Source organism: Onychostruthus taczanowskii, unplaced genomic scaffold (genome assembly GCF_017590055.1).
Source record: "Onychostruthus taczanowskii isolate IOZ18803 unplaced genomic scaffold, ASM1759005v1 scaffold20, whole genome shotgun sequence".
Taxonomy (NCBI): Eukaryota; Metazoa; Chordata; class Aves; order Passeriformes; family Passeridae; genus Onychostruthus; species Onychostruthus taczanowskii.
Window position 1 is genome coordinate 4,222,763 of NW_024499240.1, and position 27,918 is coordinate 4,250,680.

Consider the following 27,918-nt stretch of genomic DNA (forward strand, 5'->3'; position numbering starts at 1 on the left):
TCAACAGGTGAAGCAGCCTTTTTCTGACTAATGTGAAAGAACAGATCACATCAGAAATGGCAGAGAGAACGAAACAGTTGATTTCAGCTTTTAAAAGCCATGTCAGAATTGTGTTGATCATTTTGATTGCCATCTCATCCATCTAATTTTTCTTCTTCAATGTCGGATTTTAAATGCAGTATGACAATGGCAGCTGTCAATTCAAATACTGCCTGAAAAAGCAGCTTCTACTTCTAAAATCACACAACAGCTAAAATCTTGAGCAAAAACCTACCAATGCCATGGTCACCTGTGCAATCATGAAGAGCCATGCTGGGAGCTGAGCAAGTGCAGAATACAAAACTCACTAGAGATATTTAAATTACAAGCCGCTGAACTTAACCAAAAAAATGCTCTGGCAATTTTAAAAAGCAAAGCTTTTGAAAGTCTTTAAGAGTTTATAAGAAGTTAAAAGACAAAGAAATAAAAATAACTATTTTGCTTTTCTGCAATCTAAAGTGATCTATTCAAAAAGTTACCTGAGTAATTTTAATAGATAACTGCTTTGGTTGTGTGAGAGGGTGGTCCCCAAAAGCTAATGAAGTAGGAGAAGGACTATTCTGTCGAACCTGAAAGGCATGAAAGCAAAGTATTTTAGATACAGCTGCAGTACTTAATTATGAGCATAGCCTTGGTACAACTCTTGGCAGGAACATCTCAAAGAAACAGAAATAAGGTATTTTTGTACACAAGCTACTACTTGGAGCACTGCATTGAGAGCTATCAGTACGGTGTTACATACCACTTGCCGTTCAGGAAGGATGCAATATATTCTCTGAGAAAACTAAGATTGTCACTTTTGGGAAACAGACTGAAAGATTTAAGACAATATAAGACTGACATAAGGTGATGTTAGTCTTACAAAGACTTATTTTTCTGATTCTGAGTTTTCACAACTCAAGAATAATGTGAGTTATTTTTGGGATCTTTCGTTCTCATGGGAGAACCTGAGAGGGGAAGCTAGTGCAAATCAGAAAGCAAATCCTGTTAATGAACCTAGTTTGTGTGAATGAGACCTTTTTCAAACTGAATTCCAAAATCTGCATTACACTCCATATTACTGGCAACACCAAGAGGATGCCTGAAGTTGAAAGCACATGGAATAAAAGCTGAGGTCTACCTTAAGAGAAAACAAATCTTTTCTGTAACTGGCAAAATTTGTTCAGCCATTTAGCATGTTGGTATGCTGAGCACTGAAATTGTGCTTATGAGAAGGAAAAACATGAATTAGCACAACCAAAGAGAATTTTAGAGGCAGATTAGGTATCAATTATTGAAAAAAAATTACAATTTATCAAAACTGGAGTTTTTAAAGCCCCAAGCTAGGGGTCCAAGTTTCCTTGTAACAAAAAAACTCCCCTTTTTTGTGTGAGGCCTATGAATAGACATCATAACACTTTAACATTTATTCAACATTTTACATAACTACATTGTATTTTAAAAGAAGTCTAAGAAAAAATGACCCAGTGTTAATAGAAAAATTTAGTTTTAATACTTAATTTGATTTCTTTTTCCTGTTGGAAGAACAAATTTTTTCCCAGGACTCGTTCCTTTGAAAACTCCCCCCTTGAATACAGCTTATTTTCTATTTGCTATTTTTAGGCTATCAAACTATCTCCTGCAGTTATGAAGTTCCCAGACTTACAGAAGAAGGAGCGGAATGTGAGTTCTGAGGAGAGCGGATTGCAGGAGGCACGCCTCGCACCGGACTCGAGCCGTTTCCACCTTGGTACTGTAGAGCACACACGGACCTCCAATTAGTCAATCTCCTCAAAATACAATATACATCTCCTGAATGTACACAGTGCATCCTACAGCTCGTCTGTACACTGAATTTGTCAATCAGATTGTATTATTTTTATCAGTGCAATCTTTAGCTGTTTAAAGAGCAGTGTGAAAGATAGTGGTTTTTGTATTTCAGTTAAGGTTCCAACAAGAGATGACTGCATCTCTACTTCAAGGTTTAATACTCAGGTTACATAAAGAAAAAAGAACTAACTTCTCAAGAAGCCTGTTCATTACAACCAAAAATGCTGTAGCATCCAAAAAAAGCTAAAAGCATATTTTAGAAGAAAACTTAAAACCAAAGTAAATTTTACAAAACTCTTACCTCAAAATAGTCACTAATTTTGTGACCACGTCCCCCAATATTCTTTCCTGCAATAAATACAGTAATACATTAGAATTGGTTAAAATAAATTACTTGTGGAGGTGTCTTACATTTTTACTTATAAAATAATTATAGTAAAATCTTACCACTTGTTAATTGGTTTTCTTTGATGTGGTAATATGTGATGTCCCATTACAGGTAATGAGGGATTGCCAAAACCAAGGGATTTGCATATTTCATTCATTGAGAAATGAGATATTAAGTCACCCACAATTCCTAAACCAGTTTAGAGTAGACTTTACAGAAACCCTAAACCTCTTAAAGATAACACAAAACTCACCTGTCATCCTGCAGATCAAAGCTTCAGCTCTAAGTCCCTCTCCTTTTCAAGGACTACCTCAAAGTATCAAATTGACCAAGTCTACTAACATTACATATGCCAGGTGAGTTATTATGCCCAAATATTCTGCCCAAGGATTTTCCTAGGTGCCAGTAACAGTGAGGGCATAGAGAATGACAAGTATTTTCAGTCCTCTTAACCTGATTATGAATTGGGTAACTCACAGTGTTAACTAGGGAAATAAAACACCAGAGACTGAGATTAGAATTTATCTTAAATGGATTGAGACTTCAGGAGAACTAACATGAATTCTATTTCTTCAACAGGAGGACCTGACTCATACTCTGGCATTCCAGAGACTGCACCTATATCTTATCCAATGCACAATTGTTTTCTTCTGTTTGGCCCTAAGATGACCAATAAATCTTAAGACTGGGCTTTTCTCCTGTAGAACTCAGACAACCTGTTAGGAAACATCCTGGAAATGGACTACTGTTCAAACCTCTTTACTTTATAGAAATTTTTGCAATATATTAGGAGATCATTACTCATAGATCCATAAATTTGATTTCCAAGTATTTCCAGATGTTTTTAGCAAACATTTTCAAGCTTTTCTATTGTTTCAGCCCTGATGAATTCTCTCTAGTTCAATATACCTCTGTACTGACACTGCTGCATAATGCTGTGTCACTCAGAAGTAACATAAAAAACCAGAAACATTTGGCAGCCCTTTTTGCGTCAAGACTTTTAACAGAAAAATTTAGATAAAATAATTCCAAGACCTAGAACAGCACACAGCCAACTTCTCCAGTAGTTACCCAGTCAGTGCATGTATTGCTGCTATTTCCCTCCAGCCAATTCTTTACCTACCCTGTAATTCTGCTAGTGACTTCTGTCCTCACGCTTAATTCTCATATATCATTTTATAACATTTGCTTTCATGCAGGTGAAGGAGACAGACTGCATTCCTCTTCAGTACAGAAAAATCTATTTGATGTCATGTTACAGAGCTCTGCACTGAAGAAGTATGTCAAATTATTTTGGCACAGCCAATTATGAATAGATTTACACTGATTTATACCACCTTCCAATTACTTCTGTGTTCTAAACAATCCTTTTCTTCAACATTTATGGATTAATTTACATATTACATAGTCAATATCCTGGGTATGCAACTTACAAGAGATTGATTTCCTGTTTCTTTTTTCCAATACAACAGGAGTTTTTGCCGTCCTGCAACTGTACTGTACCACACCAAGAGGCTGCAGTTTCTTAGGCCAGCTCCTTGAGAATATTGCAGTGCAGACTACTCAGTTTTACTGCTGCTGACAGTAAAACTGTGATATTATAATCATGTTTTCTATATTAAAAAGGCTCAAAAATTTCCATAATCTCTAATTTAAACACTCATTAGTAAGAGGAAGGATAAACTACTAGAACAATGAAAATAGGAAAATTCATTCAGGTTCTTTGAACAAAGCAGGTGTCTACAAAGTAACACTTAGGAAGAAATTAATTTTAATCAAACAACATGATTATTCTACTAATAGCATGCTGCATCATGAAGACTTCTAGATATGGAACCCATTGCTTTATATATGAAGTGACATTTTCTAGCTGTTAGAATTAATAAAGCTGCAACAAATGTTATCAGAACTACTTCAGCTCCCCTTCTGATGAATTTTTGTCTTGAGGTTAAATTTCCACCAGTTCTCACCCAAAAGTCACACAAAAGAGAGGAATGACAAAACCTAAAGTTTGTAAATATTAAATTAGAAAACAGTCTCATCATTATTTCCCCACCCCTCTAAACTACTACAATCTTCCACAAAAAAGGAAGAATAAAATTACGTTCTTATATATACACCTGCAAAACAAGCACCAGATACTGTAATCAGTAATCCTTTTTTCCCCTTATCTACTGAAAAGAAATTCAAACCACAAGGTATTTTGCATTAGAAGAGTTGCTCTAATTCTTAAAAAGATTACAGAGTTGTATCATAGCTGTGAGTTACACATGCAGTAGCTCATGATTCTTTTGGGTAATTACCAGTCCCATTCATGTTTTACTTGCCCATCCCTTCCAGTGACAAATGGGAGGGTGAAAAGAATTCACAACTTACAATCCAAAACGTAACAGCCATCTTACTGTTGTAAGTGAAAACACAGAATTTTTAAGGCTAACAGTCAAAACTGTATTACACGCAATCACTACCTAGTCAATTTACATTTTAATTTACCTTGGCTGCTTTCACTCTGAGTGTCTGCTTTTCTTTTTCTTCCTCTGGAAGGTTCTGACTGTTTCTTCTCTGGAGTCTACAAGCAACAAAAAGAACATGATGCAACATAGGCTCTATTTATTTGTATTATTGCTGTATTATTATGAAATAAATTTAAATCCTCATCCATAAAACATGATTTCACAATTCAGCAGGGATGCAATTTCAGATGGTAGTTAAATTAGATAATATGATCTTTGGTCAATCAGGTACAAGCTAGAAGAAGTATTTAAAAAAGTGAGAAGTAATTCTTAAAATATTTCCCAAAAGGCAATTCCACATATTAATTTTTAAGCAATTGCTCCTTTTCATTCATTCCAAGGTTTATGAACACCCATTTTTGTTTAATTTATGTTTATATTTTACCAAGATCTCTGTATTTTAGTGTGCATGTTTTAAAGCTTAATACTGAAGTGAAATAATCTGATTTTGGTGGTGTTTTCTACACACTGCTGTAGCATAAACACAAAGTTCCAGTACTTCAATAGGAAGCCAATAATGTTACACTTTTTCATAAGTGTAGAAGATATTTCCAAACTAATAAAAACTGTATAGATTTCTAGAATCTGCTGAGAATTAAAAAAGAAAGAAAAAGAGGAAAAAGTAGAGAGCAAAAATTGCTCAAAATGTTAATATCTATCCACTTAGAAAGTGTCGTCCTCCCCATATACTTTTATCTCAAGGAAAAGAAAGTATCAATGGTAAGTGAAAAAATACAGATCTGTTAATATTTCTGGAATAAATTTTTCTATACAGTTGCCTGGAAATTACAATCACCATGTACAACACAGATAACAAGAAAGGGCTGTGATCAGAAGCATCCTAAATTATATCTGCTCCTCTTTGATCTAAGGTTTCAAACCAGTTAGTCTCCCCAATTTAAATAATAAAAGCTGCTCTTGTTCAGCATATTGCAGCTCTGTGTGTGTGTATTCTTCATGGTGCCTCATACATAGCTGGAGAAAGTTCATGTAATGTCTTCTATTCTATTTTACCAGTAAACCAAAGGTCCTTAATAGCTCAGGTCCTTAAATTTGAGATCAGCGACAAGATGCTTCATTCTCTCACGATACTATCATTTTCTCATTTTATTGTATTTGTCATTTGGTGCTCCAAGTGTGCTTTCTTAACACAGCAAATTATATCAACATTCAAATTTCAACCATCAGTAAATCATTTCAAGGACCTTTCAATTCCAAAATCTTTGTGTGGATATGCTCAAACGTGAATTTACTACTAATACCCAACAGTATTTATGTTGCCAACAACCACTTTAAGCTACCTGTGATCCCTAGAAAATTATTAGTCTATAAAAGAACAAGCAGGACAAGAAAGGTCTTCCTTACCTATACCATGTATTTTTTATGTGTTTTGACTTTGTGTGTAGCTTCATAAAGATGTCTTTGGAAGTTTTACAACCGTAAATGTTGTATTAGCAGGCTGTAAATTAAGTTTAAATTAAATATATTTTATTTTAAATAAACTCATCCAACTGACATCTGCATCCTCTACAGTCTATTATACATTAGCAAAGTATGCAACACTGACACCTGGAAATGGAGTAACCTCAAGATTATTGATTCTAAAAGCAGAAAGCATAGCTTAGAAGTTTAACTTCAATAATTTGGAATTATTGCCAGGTAAATAGGTAACATTAAGCTACCTTTCCACAAACTAAATTGAAACTACTTAAACAGGCATGTTATTCTTGTTTTCCAACTTTCAATTCTGCAGTTACATTCTAATGTAGTAATTTTTACTTACCATATCAAGAAAAAAAAAAGTTTAAAACCTAATTAATGACAAAACACATAAGATTTCCCCAGCTAGTTTCCAGCTGCTGTGGCTTGTAAAGCCAGCCATTTAAAGAGGTTTATAGTTTTAAAACTCAAGTAATTCATAAATGTCTATTTCCTTAAGCTCTTCTGATTTCGTTCAGTGTTTAATTTAACCTTCCAAACCAGAAAGTACTAGAACACTAATGAGGTTATTAATGAGGTTACTCAACAAGGTCATGTTCCCCTTTTCTAAGCACAAAATTCGCATGATAATGTACAGCACACATCAATCACTAGAAAATGTACTCCAAAATCCTTCCTAATGAATGGAGTCCTATGAATTACAAGAAACTGAAGACTAATGGGGCTGGGGAGTATGTCCCTGATAAATGAAGACTGAAGCTACTTTCTGTAGCTGCCAAAGTATTTACACATAGCCAAGATTTAGATTAAAATCTTACTATTTCATAAGCAAGACAAAATACTTTTAAGGTTACCCAATGCTAGACTGTAAAGTTATATTAAAGTCATACACAGCTTGGCATACTAGCAGAGCCTCATACATCTTGGTCTTGATCATAGTTTTCCCTTCAATTTCACTGAGCTTCCCCTGAGTCCTCCCTTCACATTCACAGATTTAATGTGCCACTTCATGATGAAAGCACAGAGTAATGACATGAATGCATCATCAGGGTTTGATCAGAAATTGACACTCTTGCTAGAAATTAATTTCAATGATTCTGAGATTTGCATAACTACTTTTTTTTTTCTCCCAAGACCTACTGTAATACAACAATGCTCTTTCAACGTCAAATGATGGCAGTGCCTCCCCAGTGAGTAAGTCTGATTTCCATACTACCATCACTGTTACTATGAAACCTTCAAGGTCATGCTATGAAAACAAACAAAACCAACACAACAAAGCAATTCCACAACCTGTTTGCAGTACTAAGATCTACAGCTTACTTTTTATGGTACTTTAGCATGTAAGTAACTGGATGTAATTTTAAGAACTGTAAAAATTTATTAACATACTTGCTATTACAACTATAATAGAGTGAATACAACTAACAACTTCTGAAGAAGAATCAAGAAAGTGTATTTCACTACTCAATGTCATTTAAGACTCATCTTTCACTGTGCAATGGAGCATAGTGGACTTCTGTGCAGGGACATTTTTGAAAAATATGTCTGTTTCTATTTAAGAATACAAGTCTTAGAATATTTAGAAGACAAAATATTATCCTTACTCAGAAGCAAGACTTGAGGTTAAAACACTGTGCAGAGACTTTCAAACTCACGTGCCTTGGAAGAGCTTTGCCTCTGTATCTCATGTACAGAACTGTAAAATAACATGTTCCTACACCGAAAACTTATTATACATCTAGTCAGTGTTCTGAGATCACCCAACTACTCATAGACATGGTTTTCTGTCAAGGAATTGCAATAATGCATCATAACCTTCAGGCTACTGCAGCACATTTCCATTCCCACAGCTACATCAGAACTGCATCACTTCCCAGAGTATTTCTAGGAAAAGTCATGAATAAAAACAAGAGGCAGACAGAATCTTCTAGTTAAGAAAATAGTCTATGCAGTTGGATGCATAATCCAGCTGGGAGAGGTGAGGGGAAAAAAAAAAACATAGCAGAGTTTTTTCAACAAGAAAAACAAATCACCCATACAGAACTTTTATTTGTAAGGTATCAGCTTTGGGAACCAATTAAATTCACTTGCTGACAGCCCAGCAAAGAAGCATCTTGTAGTGACTGAGCAAATTAACAATTAGGCCCCAACATAAAGCTCTGACGTGAAAATGACACCAACAGCACATTCCAAATAACCATCTCTCCAGCATGACACAATGTCACACAGGGTCCAGCCTAGGCCAGAAATCCACTCTTGGTTACAAAGAGTATCCACACAATCTGTGTCACACAGAGGCAAAACTGTAAGAGGGACTCACCGATCCCGAAATAGGTACATTCAAAGAGCTGTAGTATTATTGCAACTATGTCAATGCTCATCATTAAGAGGAAAATATTCTACTCAAGGGAAGTCTGAGCTCTGCACATTTAAACCTAATAAAAGCATGAATCCTTTTCTTGGATTACAAACTGGATTTAGGTAAGAAAATATGCAGTGACAACTGCAGCTGTTACAAATAAAGACGATGTCTACTAAGGATGCCTGTCCTTGGCATAAATTTGTATTTGGAAAGAAAACACAGTAAACTAGTTTCTAGAGTATTTTCAAGGACTCATCCAAAGATCAGTCGAAGCCACCTGTGCTGATGAAACACTTATTACTTATGAAACAAAAGACTGCAAACTATATAAACATTTTCAGCTCCAAAAGCTGTATGCATCTTCAGACCATGACTACATAGATAACAGAGTAGCAGAAGCAGCTAGTTTCATGACCAAAAATCCAAAGAAACTCGCTTCTTCCAGTCATGGCTCCTCTTCCAAGGTACAGTGTCTTTCAGTAATGTATGCTCTTTCCTACCTATCTGAGTAGTCTGCATTTTACTTTAAAAGCTTCTACACAAAATAAGGCATCAAAGTAGAATAAAAATAGATAGAACCTGTTAGCATTAAAATTCTGAGGTAATAATGAATCTGCCCCATACACTTACCTCTGATTCTTTATCACTTAAAGATCCCAAGCTTCCAAAGCTGTGATTTGAACTCTCGTTATTTGTTGAGGCCTACCAAGACAAATAAAATACTCAACATTATACACAGAATTATAAAACATAATCCACTGTTGCCACTCAGAGTTACAACCACTAACAGTCATTTCATGCTTTCATGTCAAAATTAACTATAGAGCACTTGTGACTGGAAAGGGGGATAAGAAGTTTGACAGGTGGATATTCTGACAGGGCACAGTAAATTCTGAATTTCCATTGCTTTTGAGCCAAGTGAAACCCTGGCATATTCAAAACCACTGGAGAAAGTTCTAGAGACTACTAGAATTATTCAATTTTTGAAGAAAAAGAGGTGTTAATTAAAATAGGTTTTAATTTTCTGTCATGGAATAGATTTAAAAAAATAATCTCTGCAATAGTCTAGTCTGTCTTGGAGAAAATGAAAACCTATTGACAATATTATTCGACATTCTTAAAACAAATTTCCCCCAACACAATAAATTTACATTAGTGAGGGAAGAAAAAACAACAACAACAACAAACCCAAGTAGTGATACAGTCCCAAATTACAGTATTTTTTTAGAAATTTACTAAGGCTGATTTATTCAGAGATCTTATGAACACACCATGTCACGAGGACATTTTAATGAGTCATCATCAGCTGAGTGACTTTTTATTAAAAAAACCCACCAAAACTCTTATACTGATGGACTGGTCTCTTCTATATAAGAAGGCAGAACAAATACTTCAAAGTGAAATAGTTCCAAGGCAGTTTGCTCCTGAGCATTAAATTCCAGCCCAGTATCAGTTTGCAGGACAGCACTCATCTGTGACATCTGAATAACCAGATCATCTCTGAATTACAATGTGCAGAGAAATGCTAGTTAAACACACAAAATGTCCACGTATGTTTTCACCCCCAGGCCAGTCTCCAGTACAGACATGGCTGTATGTAGCTCTTCCTTGCCCTGTGTCAGTATCTGGTCATCCAAGTCAGATACAACAATATCAGTAACCTACATTTGTATTTCCGACCTTGCTTCCTGAAAAAGCTTCAACATGATGGGCTTTTTTCCCCCTAGAAATTCCAAAACTCTTCAACAACATATATGGTAAGGATAGCCTTTCAAAAGAGGATTCCCAATAAATAAGAGTCCATTTCAATTTAATTACTAGAAAAATATAATGACTCAGAATATTTCAAAAAATAAGTATTAAAGTTGCAAGCTCTGTACTGTCTTGCTAGTTTAGGAAAATTAGAATCTGGAACAAGGGGGTTTTGGATTGTACACAAAGAAGTTTTCTCATTTTGGCCTTCAAAGCGAAGGCAGAGCAATGGATATTGCATTTATACTTCATATTTTCCCAGTTATCTCTGCACATCAGATCAAAAATGTTTTATCAGTTTTTTTAATAAGAATCAGATAAGCCTGTCCAAACATCCCCCACCAAGACTACAGACTATACTTTTTAAAAAGCATTTTTTTCCAAACACAGCCCAGATCAGCTACTACACTCCACATTATCTGCATGGATACACTGAATGGTCACAAACAAAAGAAATACAAACAAAACTGATGTAATTGTGGTTTTACTGATGGTGTAACAAATCACAGGACTAGAAGGTAAGAACAACAGTGCCTTAGATGAGGATCTGCATCTATAAGAAACAGTGGTAACAGTATCTTCTGCAAACATTTATCAAAGCATTTGACAGTATTTAAAAAACACCATCTAGATATTCATTTGGAAACCAACTGGATGAGATACAAATCTTGGAATCCACCAGGGACAAGAAATGTATTTCTTCCATGGCAGAGTGAAAAAGGAAATTAGTTATTTTAAATTTCTTTTTCTGGCTAACTTGGATGAACAAACTGAGAATGTGAAAGTGGAATGCAATTTGGCTAACAGTTGAAATCAGCTGAACAACAGACAACAAGAAAAAGACTTCCAATAGATTTATGGAAATGGTAAGCAGTGACTCACAGGGAATCAAATTTTAAAGAAGAGGAACCCCAAGAAACTTGATAATCCCTTTAGAAAAAAATGTATCGCACATACAGCAGCCAACAGATTATGAGGGAAAATTTGCAACAAAGCAATGAACCAAAACAGCAGTATCAAAAAGTAAAAGTTCAATGAAGTTAGAAGTACAGATCTAGTAAAAAAAAGGATAAATAGTAATATGAATTATGAGCAACTACCTGAGCTATTAAAATGAGTTAATTAATTAGGGGAGTAAGCAGTACTAGCGAACCCAAGGAATAAATAAACAAATCAGGCCAGAATCATTGTGTTTGTCTCTTTCTAATTTTAAGCATAAGATATGGCAAATATATAATTTTGCAATTATAATGAGAAGACAATTAGACAGTGCATCAATGTCACTGTGTCAATCCAACCTCATTTCTTCCCTTGACTATTTAACTCACTTCTTGGTTTAAATGGTAGTAACAAGTTCGTCAACTTTTTACAGCTTTGTGACAGTTACCTTCATGTCACTCTCCAAAGCAAATTATGATGCAAGATCACAACATAATAATTTCCATTCTGTGTAGTTTGTTCATAGCCATCAATACATGACATGTCTTCAGAAATTTCATCAATGTCTTCTACCAGGAACTATTTGGTTCTGTAATCTATACTGGTAACTAAAATACAGCATAGGAAGCTAAAAATACTACAAGTTTGTGTAAAGCACTTAAAACATGAGGACACTGCAAACAGTTTGGAAACAGAATTCAGGACTAATTTAGTCATGAGGGAAACGTGCCTTAAAAATTATCATGACAAGTTTTTAATACCAGCCTATTAAGTACTATACTTGATGGAGAACATTCCAATGCACAAATATAAAATGGAGTGCTTCTGTCTAGGCAACAGTATTGCAGAAATCAGTCTTGGAAGCTGAAGTTAGTAACTTGAACAGAATATGCAACAAAGCAAAATTATTTTGCAGATGTATTAACTGAAAGGAAATATACAACATATGGAACGTAATTATTCTGTGTTCATAAGGTTCTTCCTGAAGTCTTGCATCATGGCTTAGATACTAAAGGACAGGAATTTTTCTGAGAGCCTCTTCCAAACCAATGCTTTTACAAGTAAATCACACTGACAATATGAAAATGAGATGGTGTGAGATAAATTAGTATTTCAAAGATGGCAGATCTGAATGACTGCTCTTAGGACTTACTTTAGCTCCAACACTGCAACTTCCAGTACTCCCAGTGCTGCCACTTACTACTCCTGTGAATCTTGCCTCTAACAATTCTTGTCTTCTTGGGTCCAGGCTATGAAGTTCATCCATTGCTCCTAAAAAAATACATATATAAATTCATTACATTTCCTAATATTTGCAGTGGAACATTTCACAAAATAGCCAAACATACCGCTGGCCTATGCAAACGAAGGATTTGTACCCTCAACTTGACAATGACACACCATCTGTTACCTAATAACCAAAGCACTCAAGGAATTACAAAAATTTTGTGGCAAGTTCTGCATATCAGAATAGCCTAGTCAATTCTGGTTGAAAACGAGAACCTGTTTGAGGCATGTAAGAGACATAGAGCCTGCAGTATGCAATACGCCAACCCAGCAATTATTTATAGATTAAAAACTAGCTGACAGGAACAAAGTATTTTCCAGCATAAAACCTCCCAATTCTGCAATACATTCTGCAATGCTCTTGTTTTCTGTATTATTTAAATGTTAGACTATCGATGTCAAAGATCAACAAGCAGGAATTACAGGGGAAAAAATGGAAAATCAGAAGGTAGATCACAGTCCTCAACTCATGCACAGGAATGCAGTGTTACATGGAAGTCCAAAGGTCAGAAGAAAAAAGGAGCAGGATCAGCAATGAAAAACGAACCAAGAATAACAGAGTCCCTTGCAGAGGTGATGGCTTCAACAGAGCCCTGTAAATGGAGTAAAGCAGTGCTGCTGGCATCTGCAGGGAGAGTAAGGTGGAAGAAAATGGAGGAACAAAAGGAGTTTCTGATGAGCTCAGCCTACATGAGTAGGCTGCAACATGATGTGCAGCTTCCTAATTTATATTTAAATCACTTATGGCTGTTTAATGAGTCTGAAAGATGATGTAGACAAATAAGTCTTTCGTATTTACACAAACTGCATTCTGTATTTTTATCTTTTCAACTACTTGAACATTCAGTTTATCTTCAATTGGAAACATTTCAGTTACTTTATTTTAAATAAGATATTTCATATCAAAGTCTTAATGCGCTATTGTAATAGTACATCCTTCAAGTACCACACAGTAAAATAGCCTCAATTTTTTCCAACTAAGACACAACAAGCTGGTGCTTTTCAGTCCCACAGGACAACACAGCAGTTCAGCAAAGAAAAAGCTTTTGAAATTCTGTTTTTGTGAAAGCTAGTTTACAAGTTTAACTGCTGCGATAAACCTCTACCCATCAGTTTGACATTCTAACCAATGCATCCATGTAGCTCTTCCTTTGCTATCAATAAGTCAAAAGACACTTTCTTATGGGGACTCTTGGGTATCTCAAAATCTTCAGTATTCAAGCCCTAGACAGATTTTTCTGACATTTTGGCCACTCCTGGCCATAGAGCTAACCCCTCTGGTAGGGAAAGCACTGCTTCTGCTATTTGGCTAATTCAAGTTGCCCTTGCTTCTGCAGGAAGGCAGATAATAGCACGGGAGGCATCAGCATTCCTTTACCAAGGGAACAAGTAACAGACCTCCTCCAATGGAAGAAAATCACACCAAGACATAAGCACCTGATAAGGAAACATTTGGAAAAAGTGTTTGTGGCAGAGTCTTCTTTTCATAAATCAAACAGTGAGTGGCAGGTTGGAGACACCACATTTTGTTACTACACCCAAATACAGCCATACATAGAGCTGGAGGACTCTTTTCCAACAACACAAGGGAATTACAGTTTAAAACTGCAGCTGGCTTCTATGCAGTTGTAACTCTGCTACTGAACTTGCCTAGTAAAAATTTCTCCAATTTCTACATCCTTTAGATTGTAAACTCCCTGGCTTTAAAACTGTTTGTATATACATGTATGCTGAGTGCAGAACAATCAGGAATCCTCTTTAAACTCTTGCTCCCTAAATTGTGCTTGTGTACTGCTTTCAAGGGTTTCTATAACAAATTGAACACTTTTCATATGCATAAAAAAATATTTCTTACATTAATGGACTGTGCAGTAAGGATATTTTTTTTTAAGAAGATATGTTCAGCATATCTTTCCCAGTATGTATGGATATAATCTATACCTTAATGGGAAAGTATTGCTCTGAAAAAGCATATGGAACTAATCACAACAGATTTGTCAGAAAAGTTTAAATTACTACTATTTTGCTTTATAAAAGCAGAAGTTTCGAAGTGTATGCCACTATGAAAAAAAAGCATTTTAGTTTAGCAAAGTAAACCCTTTAATGAAGCAGGTCTAGCAATATTTTGATTTATTAGCCTATTTGATAGTCACTGCCCGCAGAAGTTCAGTGATCACTTAAAATTACTGATGTAACTCCAGCAATTACAAAACCATATGTACATTACAGAAACAGATACTACCATACCTTACATCGTTTATTCTATGAAATGTGGGAAAGCAACAATCACTGTGGATAGCTAAGGCTCATGTGAAGTACTGCCAGGTCTCATGTACTGTGTCTAGATACTAATGCACTAAAGAGATCAGTACCCCTGGGTTAACTCACTGGTCAGAACGGTGATGTAGCATGCAAAGGGGCAATCCACAGCACAGATAAAATATAATCCTTCCTTTTTCTGCTCAAATTTTGGAGCCTACACACACTAATGAATGCACTGCATTCTCTTCACTATTTCTGCCAAAGTGTTTTTTTCCTATTATGTTAGGGGGGTTTATTTTGGTGTGGGTTTTGTTGTTGTTAAATATCCAAAACTGAGAAGCGACATGCATTGTGATTTAAAGGACTAGACAGAAAAGCTGGATTCAAACCTTATTTCCACTGAGAGAAATCCCAGGAAGGATCCCAAGAACTGCCTTTCTCATACACGTTGTAATTTAAATGCATCATCCACATCCAAACACACAGCTGTTTCATCCAGAACAAGCAGCTCTGTACCTTCAGTTCTCAGCACAAGTTACCTGCTTTTAAAGGTACTGACAGTTTTAAAACATTTCATGTGAGGGACAATTTCTTAAAATTATAAAAATTACATATTAAATTTAAGGGACATGTAACTTTTTTTAAGCATTAGACCTTATAAATTCTCCTGCTCACAGAATGCCTTGCTACCAACAAGACTTACAGTCCTGAAAATATACCCAGACTTCTTATTTTACCTAATGTCCTACACCTTCCTACACCTGAAGGCCAACTCACTAACTCAAGGGACATCCAATCACATTACACAAGTACTTACAGCATATTTACCACGATGCTGAAGGAAAGACTGGCATGCTACCACCCACTGCCATTCAAACATGTACTATCTTCCAAAGAACACCTGGAGGGCCACCTGAAATTCATGAAAGAGTCCTAAAAACTATATTCCTTTATTTCTTGTAACCACAGATTCTGAATGCGTCTTCTGATAGTTTTTTTGGTTTTTTTTAATTGCCAACATTGTGATATCCACCACATTATTTCATCAGACTGATAGACAGCCTCTTCTCTAAAAACTAATACAATATATACAGATACCTTGTACTGAAAAGGACATTTTTAGCAGGAATTTTTTTTGAGAAGAACTCCAAATCCCTCTGAGAATTTCTTAAGCAATAGGGTATGTCAAAACTCAAAGTTCTTAGTCAGAGCAGCAATCTGCAAGCTTTTTCATAATCTATTATAGGATACTCTGCCTTAGCAAAGATCTTAGAGAGATGTAAAGCCACAAAGGATTCTCCATGGTAGTTAGAACACTTCAGAACCAGTGACTAAAAAAGAGTGGGAAAAAAACCAACCCAAAAAACAGTGAAGTGCAACTACACTTGTATCTCAAGGCTCTACACCCCCAAATACATGTATACTTGCAAATATCTGCTTGTTTAACCAAGTACTTGCTCAGGCCTCAATAAAATTTATATTTCAGGAGAAAAGGTTTAGCAGAGAGTTGCAGCTGCAATTATTCACCTTCTAAAACTGCATCTTTTGTGATACTCTTGTACTACAACCTCTATCTTGAACACTGGTAGACTACACAGAACAGCATTGCAGATCCAAACACAAAGGATTGACATATCAGACTATTTTTCTTTTCCACTAAATATGAAATCAAGCTCCACAACTCAGTATTTACCTTTGACTCTCTTATTACTCTGAATTGACTCTTATTATCTGGCCATCAATTACAGCTTTGAAATGAAGAAAGATCAACAGCTTCACACATTGTCAGCTTTCTACAATGAAGATAAAGTTCATTATGCACAAGCCAGATTCTTCTTAGAACAACTCTCCAGATTAGATTGAGGCCCCCTTCTCCTGAATTCAAGGCCAGCACAAACCACCTTTCACATAAGTGAAAGCCAAACTGGTTTGGTCTGGTTTCTTTAATGCATTTATATGCATATAGCTTTTAATGCCCAAGCAAAATACTTCAACACAGAGACCTATCTGTTGAATAGAAAAAGACAGTTTAACAATAGCCCAAATGTAAATTGAATTTCCTGATGTGCTCCTAGTAGGCACTCAGATTTTATGGTAAAACACACAGTATGAGAGTTCTGTGCAGCATATTTTTAGGAAAACTTCACATTAAGGTTGATAATATTGGTGCCATGTAGTCTTCCCCAATGGCAGTAGCATCCTTTAGAACAGTAATTCTAACTAATATCCAGCTAAAAGGGCAAGGGGCAAAAAAGGACGCAGAGAGGCAGTGTACACATTTTCAATAGCAGGAAAAGCAGCCTGGAAAGCAGGGGGTTTTTTTTGCCCTCACTCCCTTATCTGTTTTTTCATCAAGATTCCTTTAAAGGTATCCAACCAGACTTTAAGCATAGTAACCACTCCAAGTATAGAAACCACTGTTTAACAGCACTGCAATGCAATCCTTGAAGTCCTTAAGTAACTGTTTCTTTCAGTTTGGAATATGGTTTTATCCCACTCACTATGTTGATGCTCCAGTAATTTAACTTCCTAACAATTGAGTATGATAGCTCTTGTCATTCTAGAATGCACATTTACCAGCAAGTAGGTAAAAGAAAAGATTTAAAATATCAACTGCTGAACAGACTACAGAAAATTACTAAACCCAGATTTTTAAACCCTTAAGCAGTCTCCTAAAAATGAGGCCACACAACTACTTTTCTCCGTTCACCAACATGAAGACAGCTATCTGCATCCACATGTATTTCCTTTTAATTGAGCTCTTCTCTTGCTTCCTTTAGGGAAAAAAACCAACCCAGACCAAACTCAAAAGCAAACCAATCAAACTATACACTCAACTTCTTTCTTTTTCCCTTTTTGTCTTTCTGAAAGTCTGGGTTTTCCTTACTGCAGAACCAACCAGAAAGGACTTTTTACTTTCCAGGAAAATAGGCTAATGAAGCTAGTATTTCTGCCTTAAATAAAACAAACTATTTGGTAATAAACCATTATGTAGTTAGGTAAACGTTCATCTGGGTCTCTTCCAGATAATACTTTCAGTGCTTTGTAAAAGCCAATGGAGAATAAAGTGATCCAGGACAAGCTGTCAGCCAAGGAATAGAGGGAGCACTAAAATATGAGTTTGGCCAAGTGAAAAAGCAAGGCAAACCAACTAACATCAAACTGTATGGAATGAATGGAAATCCTGATTTCTAAGTTGGAAAATGACACCTGTTCAATTTAAAATAGAACATTTGGGAAGTGGGGTTTTGAAATTGATAAAACAAAAAACCAAAGTCACAAAATTGACCTGTGTTGCAAAACCATGTCTTGAATAGTCTCTCTTCCATTGTGTGTTTTGGGAATCACAGAGAACAGAACTGGAAACAGCCTTGAAAATGAGTAATGTGCTAAGAAATCAAGTTGAGATGCTAGTATAATGGCATAAAGCCAAGCAGTTTTAATTTGAGAAGAGTTCAATTTCAAGGTAACAGCAAAAATACAGCCCATTTTTAGCAGAATCCTTTGAAGTACATCACCATCCAATGTGAATCACAATCCTGACATCAAGAAGGTCCCACTGAATCGAAATGAGCAGTCAGTAGGGCAGAGAAAAAGAGACAATGTCTGAGATTTAAAGCAAAGCAAATAAAACAAAATCCCAGAACTATATTTATGTCCAGACAATCCAAAGCCTAGAGGACACTACTTACCAATGCCCCAGGGTTACTGCTCTTCTGAAATACTGAACAAACAGCTACAGATTACTCATGACAAAGTCTAACCTGGGAGTTTAGAAATGCTTAAAAGCATTGACTTCCCAAGGAACAGGATTAACTTCTTTTACAGAAGACTGTGTAGCTACTATAACCTCCAAACAACAGGTAACCTGAAAAAGTTCAAGGTACTACATTCAAGTTGAAAACCTTAGCTGTATCTGAAACTTACAGTGGCAGGTAGATGAAACAGGAAAGGATAAAAATATATCCTGATGTTCAAGTGAAACTAGCCTTTTGAAAAGATCATAAAAGGTAAGAAAATCCTAATGACAGAGACATATCGAAGCCCAGGGTAAAGAAAAAAACAGAATCCGTTTAATTAATCAAGAGTCACGTTAAAGCACAGTGAAAATGCAGTATTTCTCAGCACCTGAGAACACTGAAGCACATAACACAGCAGACACCCCCCTACCACTGCTAAGGTGCCTAGGTGAACTTAACAGGCTTTTCTTATTAATCTAAAGGAGACTGAGGGGGTAAAAGACAGATAATTAGCAGACAGATCAGGCTTTGGTCTACATAAAACCTGTGGGAGGGAAATAATCTAACTGCCAAATTTTAGCCTAAAAAAAGCACAATTGTGGAAAATCTAAAAGTATAAGAAAAAAACCCTATCCTATGAACACAAAAAGACAGCAGTTTTTGACAAATATGATGCATTTATATATGCCGATTACAGTTCTATAATTGCTGGATGGAAACTTATTAAAATACTAAGCAAAGAATTAAAGGTTTTTCTGATGTGGAAAAAAATATCCCCAAACACAGTAACTTCTAACCAATTTCCCATGGGCTAAAAAGTTGACAAGGAAATGTATTTTGGATAGATTGCTGGGTTAATCAAAATTAATTCTTCTAGTGCCCAAAGAACAGGAAAACATTCCATGTCCCTTCTGTCCCCAAGATGCAGCAGTGTATTTCCTTTTGGAAAACTTTTTAAATTTACAGTAGCTCTTGAACAGTGTTTATTCCCAACAGTTCAACAGTCCAGAAACTTGATCTAAAATAAAGAAAACTTTGGCTGCTGGATAGATAAGTAATTTTCTGCTAATCATTCTGTAACAGAAATCAATTCTTTAACTTCAAAAAAAATCATTAACAATCTTAAGACTTCATGTCCGTGCTGCCAATTTTTGATTCAATTTTGTGGCCAACAACCTGGAAAAGAAGAGAGAGTTACAGAGAAATATGGTCCTGAGGGGAATCCCTGCCAACACCTTTGAAAAAAGACTTATGAATAAAGCACTTGGGCCAACTCCAGACCAGCTAGGAGACACTTGTGGGTAACAATTTAAGAACGTTTAATTCTCCCTGCCTTCAGCTAGGCGCTGTATTCTAGGGATCTCTTGAGGACTATGTGTCTCATCAGATGGCTGTGGGCAGCAGAGGCAGAGATGAATTTACAAGTTGCCTACCAGTGCTTTAATTTGGCCACAGACCAAAAACATACGCTCATGTAAGTGGGTATATGCCACAAGGATGGTAGCTCAGAGTGGCTTGTTGAGAGCTCAGGGAGCAAGTGACTCAAACAACAGAGGACAACAGATCCCTGGGGTCTACTCTACCGTAACTGGGGCTAAACCCGGCATGCAACCCTGTCCTAGGCAACACCTCATTTCTGACTAGTCCCTCTACCAATCCTACCCCCTGGAAGTACAACTGAACTGCCTGAAGGATACACCTGGCTCAAGAGTAATGCTTGAATAAAGAATTCTCAGAAATTTCTGAGTGACAGTATTTCCCCTATGTATGCATACAAGAAATTACACTTTCCTTGGATTCCACAGACAGCAACTGCACAGGTGTAAATACAACCTGTTTGAGGTGCAGTGCAGTACCCAAGAAAGACAAACAGTAATGTAAGAGAAAGACCTGAAAAAGAAAAAAAAGCTAGAACTGACTGAGCACCTTTAAAAATTATATCTAAGCATAAAAAATGGTAAAACCTGTATGTCTATGACAGCTTTCAAGACTGAAGTCTAAATTAATGATGCTGATGGTCTGAAAGCTATTTTTTCACAATACTCATTGAAACAATGGTATACTGTGTCTCATTTTACTTTTATTAATTATTAATGAATCAACATTTAGTTTTATTTGGCATGTAAAACCATATAATAAGTCAGTTTTTAGCCAGATTTTTCTTTCTGGCAGCTTTTCTTGAAGGAATTCTTCACCAATCAAACTTTTCTCATCTTGCCACAGAAATTATGATGCCATTATTATTATTTTTACAGTGTGGGGGATTTTTTGTATTAGGGATAGGAGTCGGCAAGTATGAACTACTTAATAAAGAGAAAATAACATATAGCACAGAACATTCAACATGGTATCTATCTATCTATCCATCTATCTATCCATCCATTTCCCAGATTTTCAATAAAACTCCATGTGCATTGTGTACAGGAAGCGTTAGCATAGCAAATACTGCTATGAGCAACAGAACCACGGCAAGGTCCTTCCTGAGTCTGTTGAATAATGCTTCATGTGATGAATGAAGGGAATGAAGGGACAAACAACAATTGAAAGAACATGCAGTGTATTTCTCCCTGTACCCAGCATTGCTGAGGCCACACCTTGAATACTGTGTTCAGTTCTAGGCTTCTCACTTTAAAAAGGACATTGAGGTGCTGGAGCCTGTCAAATAAAGGGCAACAAGGCTTGTGAAAGGTCTAGAAAATGTGTGCTGTGGGGAATGGCTGAGTGAGTTGTTTAGTCTTGAGAAGGCTCAGGAGGGACCCCATCGCTCCCTACAACTCCCTCAAGGAAGGCTGTAGTGAGGTGGGGGCTGGGCTCTGCCATGGTGCCTTCAGTGAGAACACCCAAAGAAATGGCCTTAAGCTGAGACAGGGAAATTCAGATAAAATATTAGAAATTTCTTTTTCAGTTTTAGAGTGGTCAGACACTGGAATAACTTGCCCAGGGAGGCGGTGGATTCACCAGTCCTGGAGATGTTTAAGAGGTGTCTAGATCTGAGTGATATATAATGGTTTCAATGATATTGCTAAGCTAATGGTCAGACTGGATGATCTTGAAGGTCTCTTCCAACCTTGATGATTCTGTATTTCTGTATCACTAACAGATCAAAAGCTGTTTGTCTGGAATTGCCACCCCTCAATGGCACTTAGGATGCTACATTTTGAAGACTGGTATCACTGTATTGTCTCCTCTCCTTTGCACACCTTTACTGAATTCAAGAGATCAGTTCATGGGCACTGTAACAGAAACACATGCTGTGCCCCATTGCAGAACAGTTCACTTGGAAGAATAATTCCCCACATCCAAAATCACTCTCCATGTCCAGTAATGCCTTTTAGACTCTTATGAACAGTACTGAGTTAGGCAAGATCAGAGTGTACTTCCTATGTCAAAGTCCCAGTCTGCAATCTCTTTCCCCATCATGAAAGCCCTCCTATAAAAATAAAACAGAAAAGCCACACAAAAAAAAACCACCACGAGAAAGTAGCACCAGTGAATAATACTCCTTCTGGAAATGCCCTCATTTATAAAGCTTATTCTCACAGAACTCATAGAATTAACAGTTTAAATAATAAAAAATTTGCTAAAACCAAGTATTTCAAGTTGTTGGCTACAATACCATATACAGAACAAGCCTGACAAGTCAACACTCTGAACATATACAAACTATACAGGTGATATCCTGAACATATTCATGACAAAGAATAACATCCATTTCTTTGAAATTTGTTGTTATATCATCCCAAGTGTCAAATTTACTTGCTTTTTTAAAATATCTGGATTCCTCACTTGCAACTGTTCTCTATGTTCTTCTGAACTACCAAGAGCAAGTTCTCATTTGAGATACGGATTTTGGTGTTTTTCAACAATGCAAACTTCTACCACTTAATAGCAAGCTGCCAGAGCCTGAATGTTACAAAGAAACAGAAAAAAATAGGTTTGTTAAGGCAGTCCTCACTGACCATTTTGCACTCTTCATTGCTAAAGAAAGCGATAACAGAGACCAGGTTTATTGACTAGTTAACTCTCTCTGTCTAAAATACTGCTCTAAGCATTTAGTCCATTTAGAACAAATATACAGATACTGAAAAACAAATGCATCTTCAGGAAAACTCATTTTTAATGACAGCATCTGATTTGAACATCTGCTACAGTGACGGAATAATCAGAGATACAAAGCTCTCTTTTAAAGTGCTTTTAATAAAGTTTTGTTCCAGACAACTGTCAGTTTTGGCAGCAACTGGACAGCCAGCTAACACATCCACCTCATGTTTCTTGTCATCTCTGACCACTACAGTATGTGCATGTATAAATGTGATCCTAACCTCTCTAAAATCTCCCAAAAGGCCGTAAACAATCCTATCTAGGTTCCATGCAGCTTTTTCCTGGAAGGGGAATATTTACTACACAGTTATAAGGTCAAAAGCAGTAACTTTTCTTTCTTCAGAGTTAAAAGTCAATGTTCTGGTTAAGAAAAAATGCCATTAAATACATTGCTTTATGACTGTACGCTACAAAGTTAGAAGAAAAGTTAAAAGAAAATATGATGGCACCCATTTGGGTTGCCTTTGTCAATCAAAAGTAAAACAAGTCCTTGCTAGTGTCCTATAGAGCAGTGTAAATGCTGATGTATTACACTGTACTACTCCCACTACAATAAACAGATATGCAATACACAGACAAGTTTATGCTTACAATCCCTCTATAAGGTAAAAAAACCTATTTATATTTTTCAGAAAGTACCTATTGTTTTGGCCAAAGTTAACAAGACATCTGTGGCAGAACACTAAAAGACTGCCTGTCTACGTAGCAAACATCTTCCTTGAACACAACATTATGTCAAGAGAGATAAAAGCTAACAGCCTGAGCTGCACATATGCAGGTGACGTGCTGCCTGCCTATCTCTACATCTCCCTCTTCATCTATGTAGAGAAATGTGCAGCAATTACTCTTGCTTCCAGGCAACTCTATAAGAGGTATCCAAACAGAAAGAGAGCAGCAGAATATGCCCATTTCAGCTTCATCTGCTGCAAAACCAGACGCTCCCTGTCCCCTTGGGGAAGAGGCAGCGAGCAGGGAGAAGCACACTGCAAGTACATGGGTCACTTGTTGGTGATGCAGACTAACCGGTCACAAGATAACACCAGTTTTGTGATACTCTCCAATCACCCCACTCTGAACAAAAGGTTCACTACATTCCATCCCTCCATTTATTTCTATGCTGAAAAGTACTAAAAGCCAGGAGCAGTCCTGAAGAAGAAACATCTACCTAGAGAAATACCAGAAAATAGAGCAAATTTTATTTGCAGTATTCAGTTATAAGGAGGCAAACCGAGAGCTCGCGTCCACAAAATGGCTGTTCTGCAAGAATTTAAAATGGCACAGGCCTTTTGCACATATCAAAAACAAACAGTAGCTTCTGCTATCTGAAGAAGGAGTGGAAAGGAAGTTAAAAGCAGAGGTCACCTATTGAGCAGGAGCAGAGCAAGCAATGTCTTTTCCCATAGGGCTTTTGGTCCTCACCCTCCTCAGAAAAAGTAAACTATGAAGGAAGAAATACAAGATATTGCAGCTTTTCCCCAAACAAATTTTTTTGAAGTTACCCATAAAGCAGAGAGCAGGCCAAAACCCCTCGACAATTTAATATAATAAATTTATTTTTCTGAGTTACAATACCAGTCATTTAGTATCTGAAAGCTGCATTTGTGTCAAGAGAAGTATATTTCAGTTGTTAATTCCCTGAACTTCCTAATCTCCTTACTCCTGTAGCTCCTACTGCCATTTCTACCCTCATGATCTTCAAAATCTCCCAAGAACAGACAGCCCACTGACCCTCGAGGCAAGTGCTCTGCTCCCTAGAGCACACAGGACAAACTGCTGACTGCAGTACCTAACCCTTAATCTGTGCTAGTTTTGTTGTGACATGGCGAGGAACATGTTCTAAATGAGAAACTAAAAAAAAGCAAATCGTATCTATTTCCAAATATATTCATCTATTTCACTTATTACATTGTGATCATCTAGAACATCCGCCTCCATACAATTTTAACATCCAACATGATAAAAAGCTCATGACACTTCTAAGATTGAACCAGGACAGTAAATTCACCACTAATTGTAATTACAAGATACATTAAATATTTTGGCTTTTGCACTACAGCATTTTAAGAAAAAGGTATTAACCTCCAGTAACCACACTAATTTCCTCCTTTTTCAAAATACCTGTATGGCCCACACAGCATAGCACGGAGGCAGCAGCACACCTTACTAACATCTGACAAACTGGGATGTCTTTTATCTGGAGCACATTTAACACAACTGATCCACTTTGGGGTAACTAAGCACCAGCTAACCACAAAAAAATGAAATTAAATCAACATATATTAAGATATTTAGACTGCAGAATCACAAGATTCAGCACAAACCACCACACCACCAGAGGGTCTGTGCAATAGGGATCCTGCGCAGGATGCTGAGCAGGCCATTCCACATGTGAGATGGCTCACTGTGCTCTCTTTGAAGGCACCCTGTCTAGGTGGTGGCTCGGAGAAGACAGCAACTAGCTACTGCTCCTTCAGGTTGGAACCAAACCTTTGTTTGTTCTTTTTTTTTAATTTACATCTTAAACAATCCAAGTTTCACTGAACATGGGAAGAAACTAATTTCCTCAAAGTTGCTTGTAGGGAGGAGACTCTCAGAACATGGCTAAACACATTACACACAAACAGAGCTGACATGTTAATGACTATACCTACATTTTTGTGGGACCTTGTAGCATTGTTCATTCTACAGATAGAGAAAAAAAATTACTTACATGAAATGACACATGAATCCATAAAAATTAGGTTTAAGGGTATGAGGGGGGGAAGAGAATATTTCAAGCTTTTTACTCCTTACAGCACAGCTACAAAGCCTGTTGATACCAACAGCATACACTGAATTCAGTTGCAACTTTGAGAACTGAACATTTTTAAAAATTTAAAACCCACTCAGTTCACACACAAAGAAACATCCTATGTAATCATCTGTCAAAAATTCAGTTTTAGTTTTGCTCAGCATTATCATTAAAGAAATTTGCATTACAGCCATTTCTCCTATCCAAAGCTCATTGCCTAATTTTAAACCAGCTTTCTTTTCTGCTATACTATCACTTTCATTCAAGTTTTAGAAGAAAAAAAAACAGAAGGGATTTTCATTCCTTTCAACACAGTCCCTTCCTAAGAAGTGCCCATCTTGCTGGCTAAGCGAACCTTGTGGAACACAGTCTGCAATCATATGAATAAAACTTCAAAAATGCAGTTAAAGCCCTAGGGGCAACCAGAAATTAGGAAAGAGCAGCGTTATAAGTCTTTGATATCACAAATTAAGAATCAAAATAATATTTTCAGGTATATGTTCAAAACATACTTCAAGACACCAGTAAAAATACTCATCTGTAGTTAACATCATCCACCATGCAGAAGCACCTGAACACTCACAGTACTACTGCTCTTTTTTTCTCAAGGAATAAGGATGTTACACTGCCTTCTGTGGACCACTGTAGGCGTAAGTTTAGCAAAAGAAAGAGTGATCCAACCTCTCCTCCACATCTGACAGGAGATAAAGCAGGATTTCTCCTTCTAATATATTGCTCACACCAGAGGCAGGGGAGTACCATGAATCCCTTGGATGGTTAAAGTGGGCTTTGTGGAGCCTACTTCCTGCAGCCAACTTAACAAAGACAGACCAGACAATGCTATGGGAGGCAGCAGCACACCTTACCAACATCTGACAAACTGGGATGCCTTTTATCTGGTGCACATTTAACACAACTGATCGACTTTGGGGTAACTAAGCACCAGCTAACCACATGGAAAATGCTTTAAAACTGAATAGACTATCACCAAACAGATGATGGACTTAAGAGAGGACCCAGGCCCAGACTAGGCTTACTTCCATCAGTAAGAAAACACAAACAGTCCAGACGAGACCACTGCCCTACAGTTAGACACGGCCAAGACCCTGACAAGTCTCCAGGTGCATGGGGGTATCCACCACACCCCCCACCCCAGACTGCTGCTTTAGCGAGCTGTCTCAGTGACAACAACTTCAGCAATATTCAAAGCAACTGAATAAAAACACATCAGTAAGGAGAAAGTTTCATCAACAGCAGTTCTCTGAAGAACAAACAGGCTGAGCTGGAAGCTGCCCTCCTCGCTCTGCCTGTGCCCAGCAGGAGCTCCCACCACAGGCAGGGCCAACACACACCACATGCCCCCAGAGCTGGCAGCTAGGTCTCTTTCAGCTATTTCCCACAGTAAATATGAACATGTGATAAAGTCTAACCACGGGAAAACTCCTAAATACAAGGTAGCAAATAGCAACACAAATAACTGAGTACACAGGGTAGGTTTGGGTCTAACTGTTAAAATAAAATCAGTCTAGACTCTAATGAAACCCTTTCCATCCCTAATAGATAGTCGTGCTACCTACTTTGGTAGTTACCTGAAACATTGAGTCACTGCTTTAATCTACTGCATTCACACAACAAAATGCTGCTCTGTGAGTACTACATACCAACAACATTATCTACCAAATGAGAAAACTCCACTAAAAATGGCTTCTTTTTCAGAAATAAGCTCTTCCACTCACTATCTTTGGAACATTGATACAATGAATCAAAAAATTTCCATGACTCAATGGATGTAACAAAAAGCATTTGTAACAACTTGTCTTAACTTAAACCTGAAAAAGATTAACAATTTCATTAAAGACTGAAATGACATTAACAACATATGTTATTTCTCAAAAATTTCTCATTTGAACTATTACCCACAAAAACTTTAAAACTGGATTTCACCTTTCCTCAAGGGGTAAGTAACTGTGGTCAGTGAGAACTTTGACACCTCAGATAAAGCATTCCCCTCCAGTCTTCCTAGACACAGGAGCCTGTGACTGCAAAATCCTAAGTGCACAAAGCACCCGCCCTTGCTGCCAGAACTAATCAGAGCTCCTGCATGAGATGTGCTGCAGGACACAGGATGAGACTCCTGGGCACATCCTTGGACCACAGTCTCACTGAGCACACCTCCAGCCGAGCATAGGAGCTCAAACACCCAGAATGTTCCTGCTCCCACTGCACCCACCCACTCCCTGCACCTAAAGATTCCCACCCGCAATATCAACAGCATGCACAAATGAAAACTGAGCAGGAGGAGCACTGCTTAGAGAAGCACAGGGGAAGCAGAGAAGCAGGATGCTACTGGAGGTCACCCGTGCAGTCCACACCAGGCAGGAAGGGAAACTGGCAGTGGGAGAAGGCAGGCTGAGTGTCCCGGTGGTGTAGGAAAGAGCACACATCCCATCCAGGGACAACAGGGTTAGTGGCATACTACCAAATTCCGCAAC

The 27,918-nt window shown here is 37.2% G+C and overlaps 1 protein-coding gene across 2 annotated transcripts in view; it reads right to left on the bottom strand.

Moving 5' to 3' along the window:
• Nucleotides 1–27,918, bottom strand: part of TLK1 (tousled like kinase 1) — a 67,951-nt gene that overhangs the window by 29,418 nt on the left and 10,615 nt on the right. For both annotated transcript variants that reach the window (XM_041403447.1, XM_041403445.1), the window contains exons 2-7: nucleotides 12,399–12,517; nucleotides 9,185–9,256; nucleotides 4,730–4,805; nucleotides 2,150–2,196; nucleotides 1,685–1,771; nucleotides 519–608 (exon numbers count right to left, since the gene is read on the bottom strand). In XM_041403447.1, coding sequence (XP_041259381.1) covers nucleotides 519–608; nucleotides 1,685–1,771; nucleotides 2,150–2,196; nucleotides 4,730–4,805; nucleotides 9,185–9,256; nucleotides 12,399–12,512 — 486 coding nt within the window. In that variant the 5' untranslated portion in view covers nucleotides 12,513–12,517. The remainder of the gene's footprint in view (nucleotides 1–518; nucleotides 609–1,684; nucleotides 1,772–2,149; nucleotides 2,197–4,729; nucleotides 4,806–9,184; nucleotides 9,257–12,398; nucleotides 12,518–27,918) is intronic.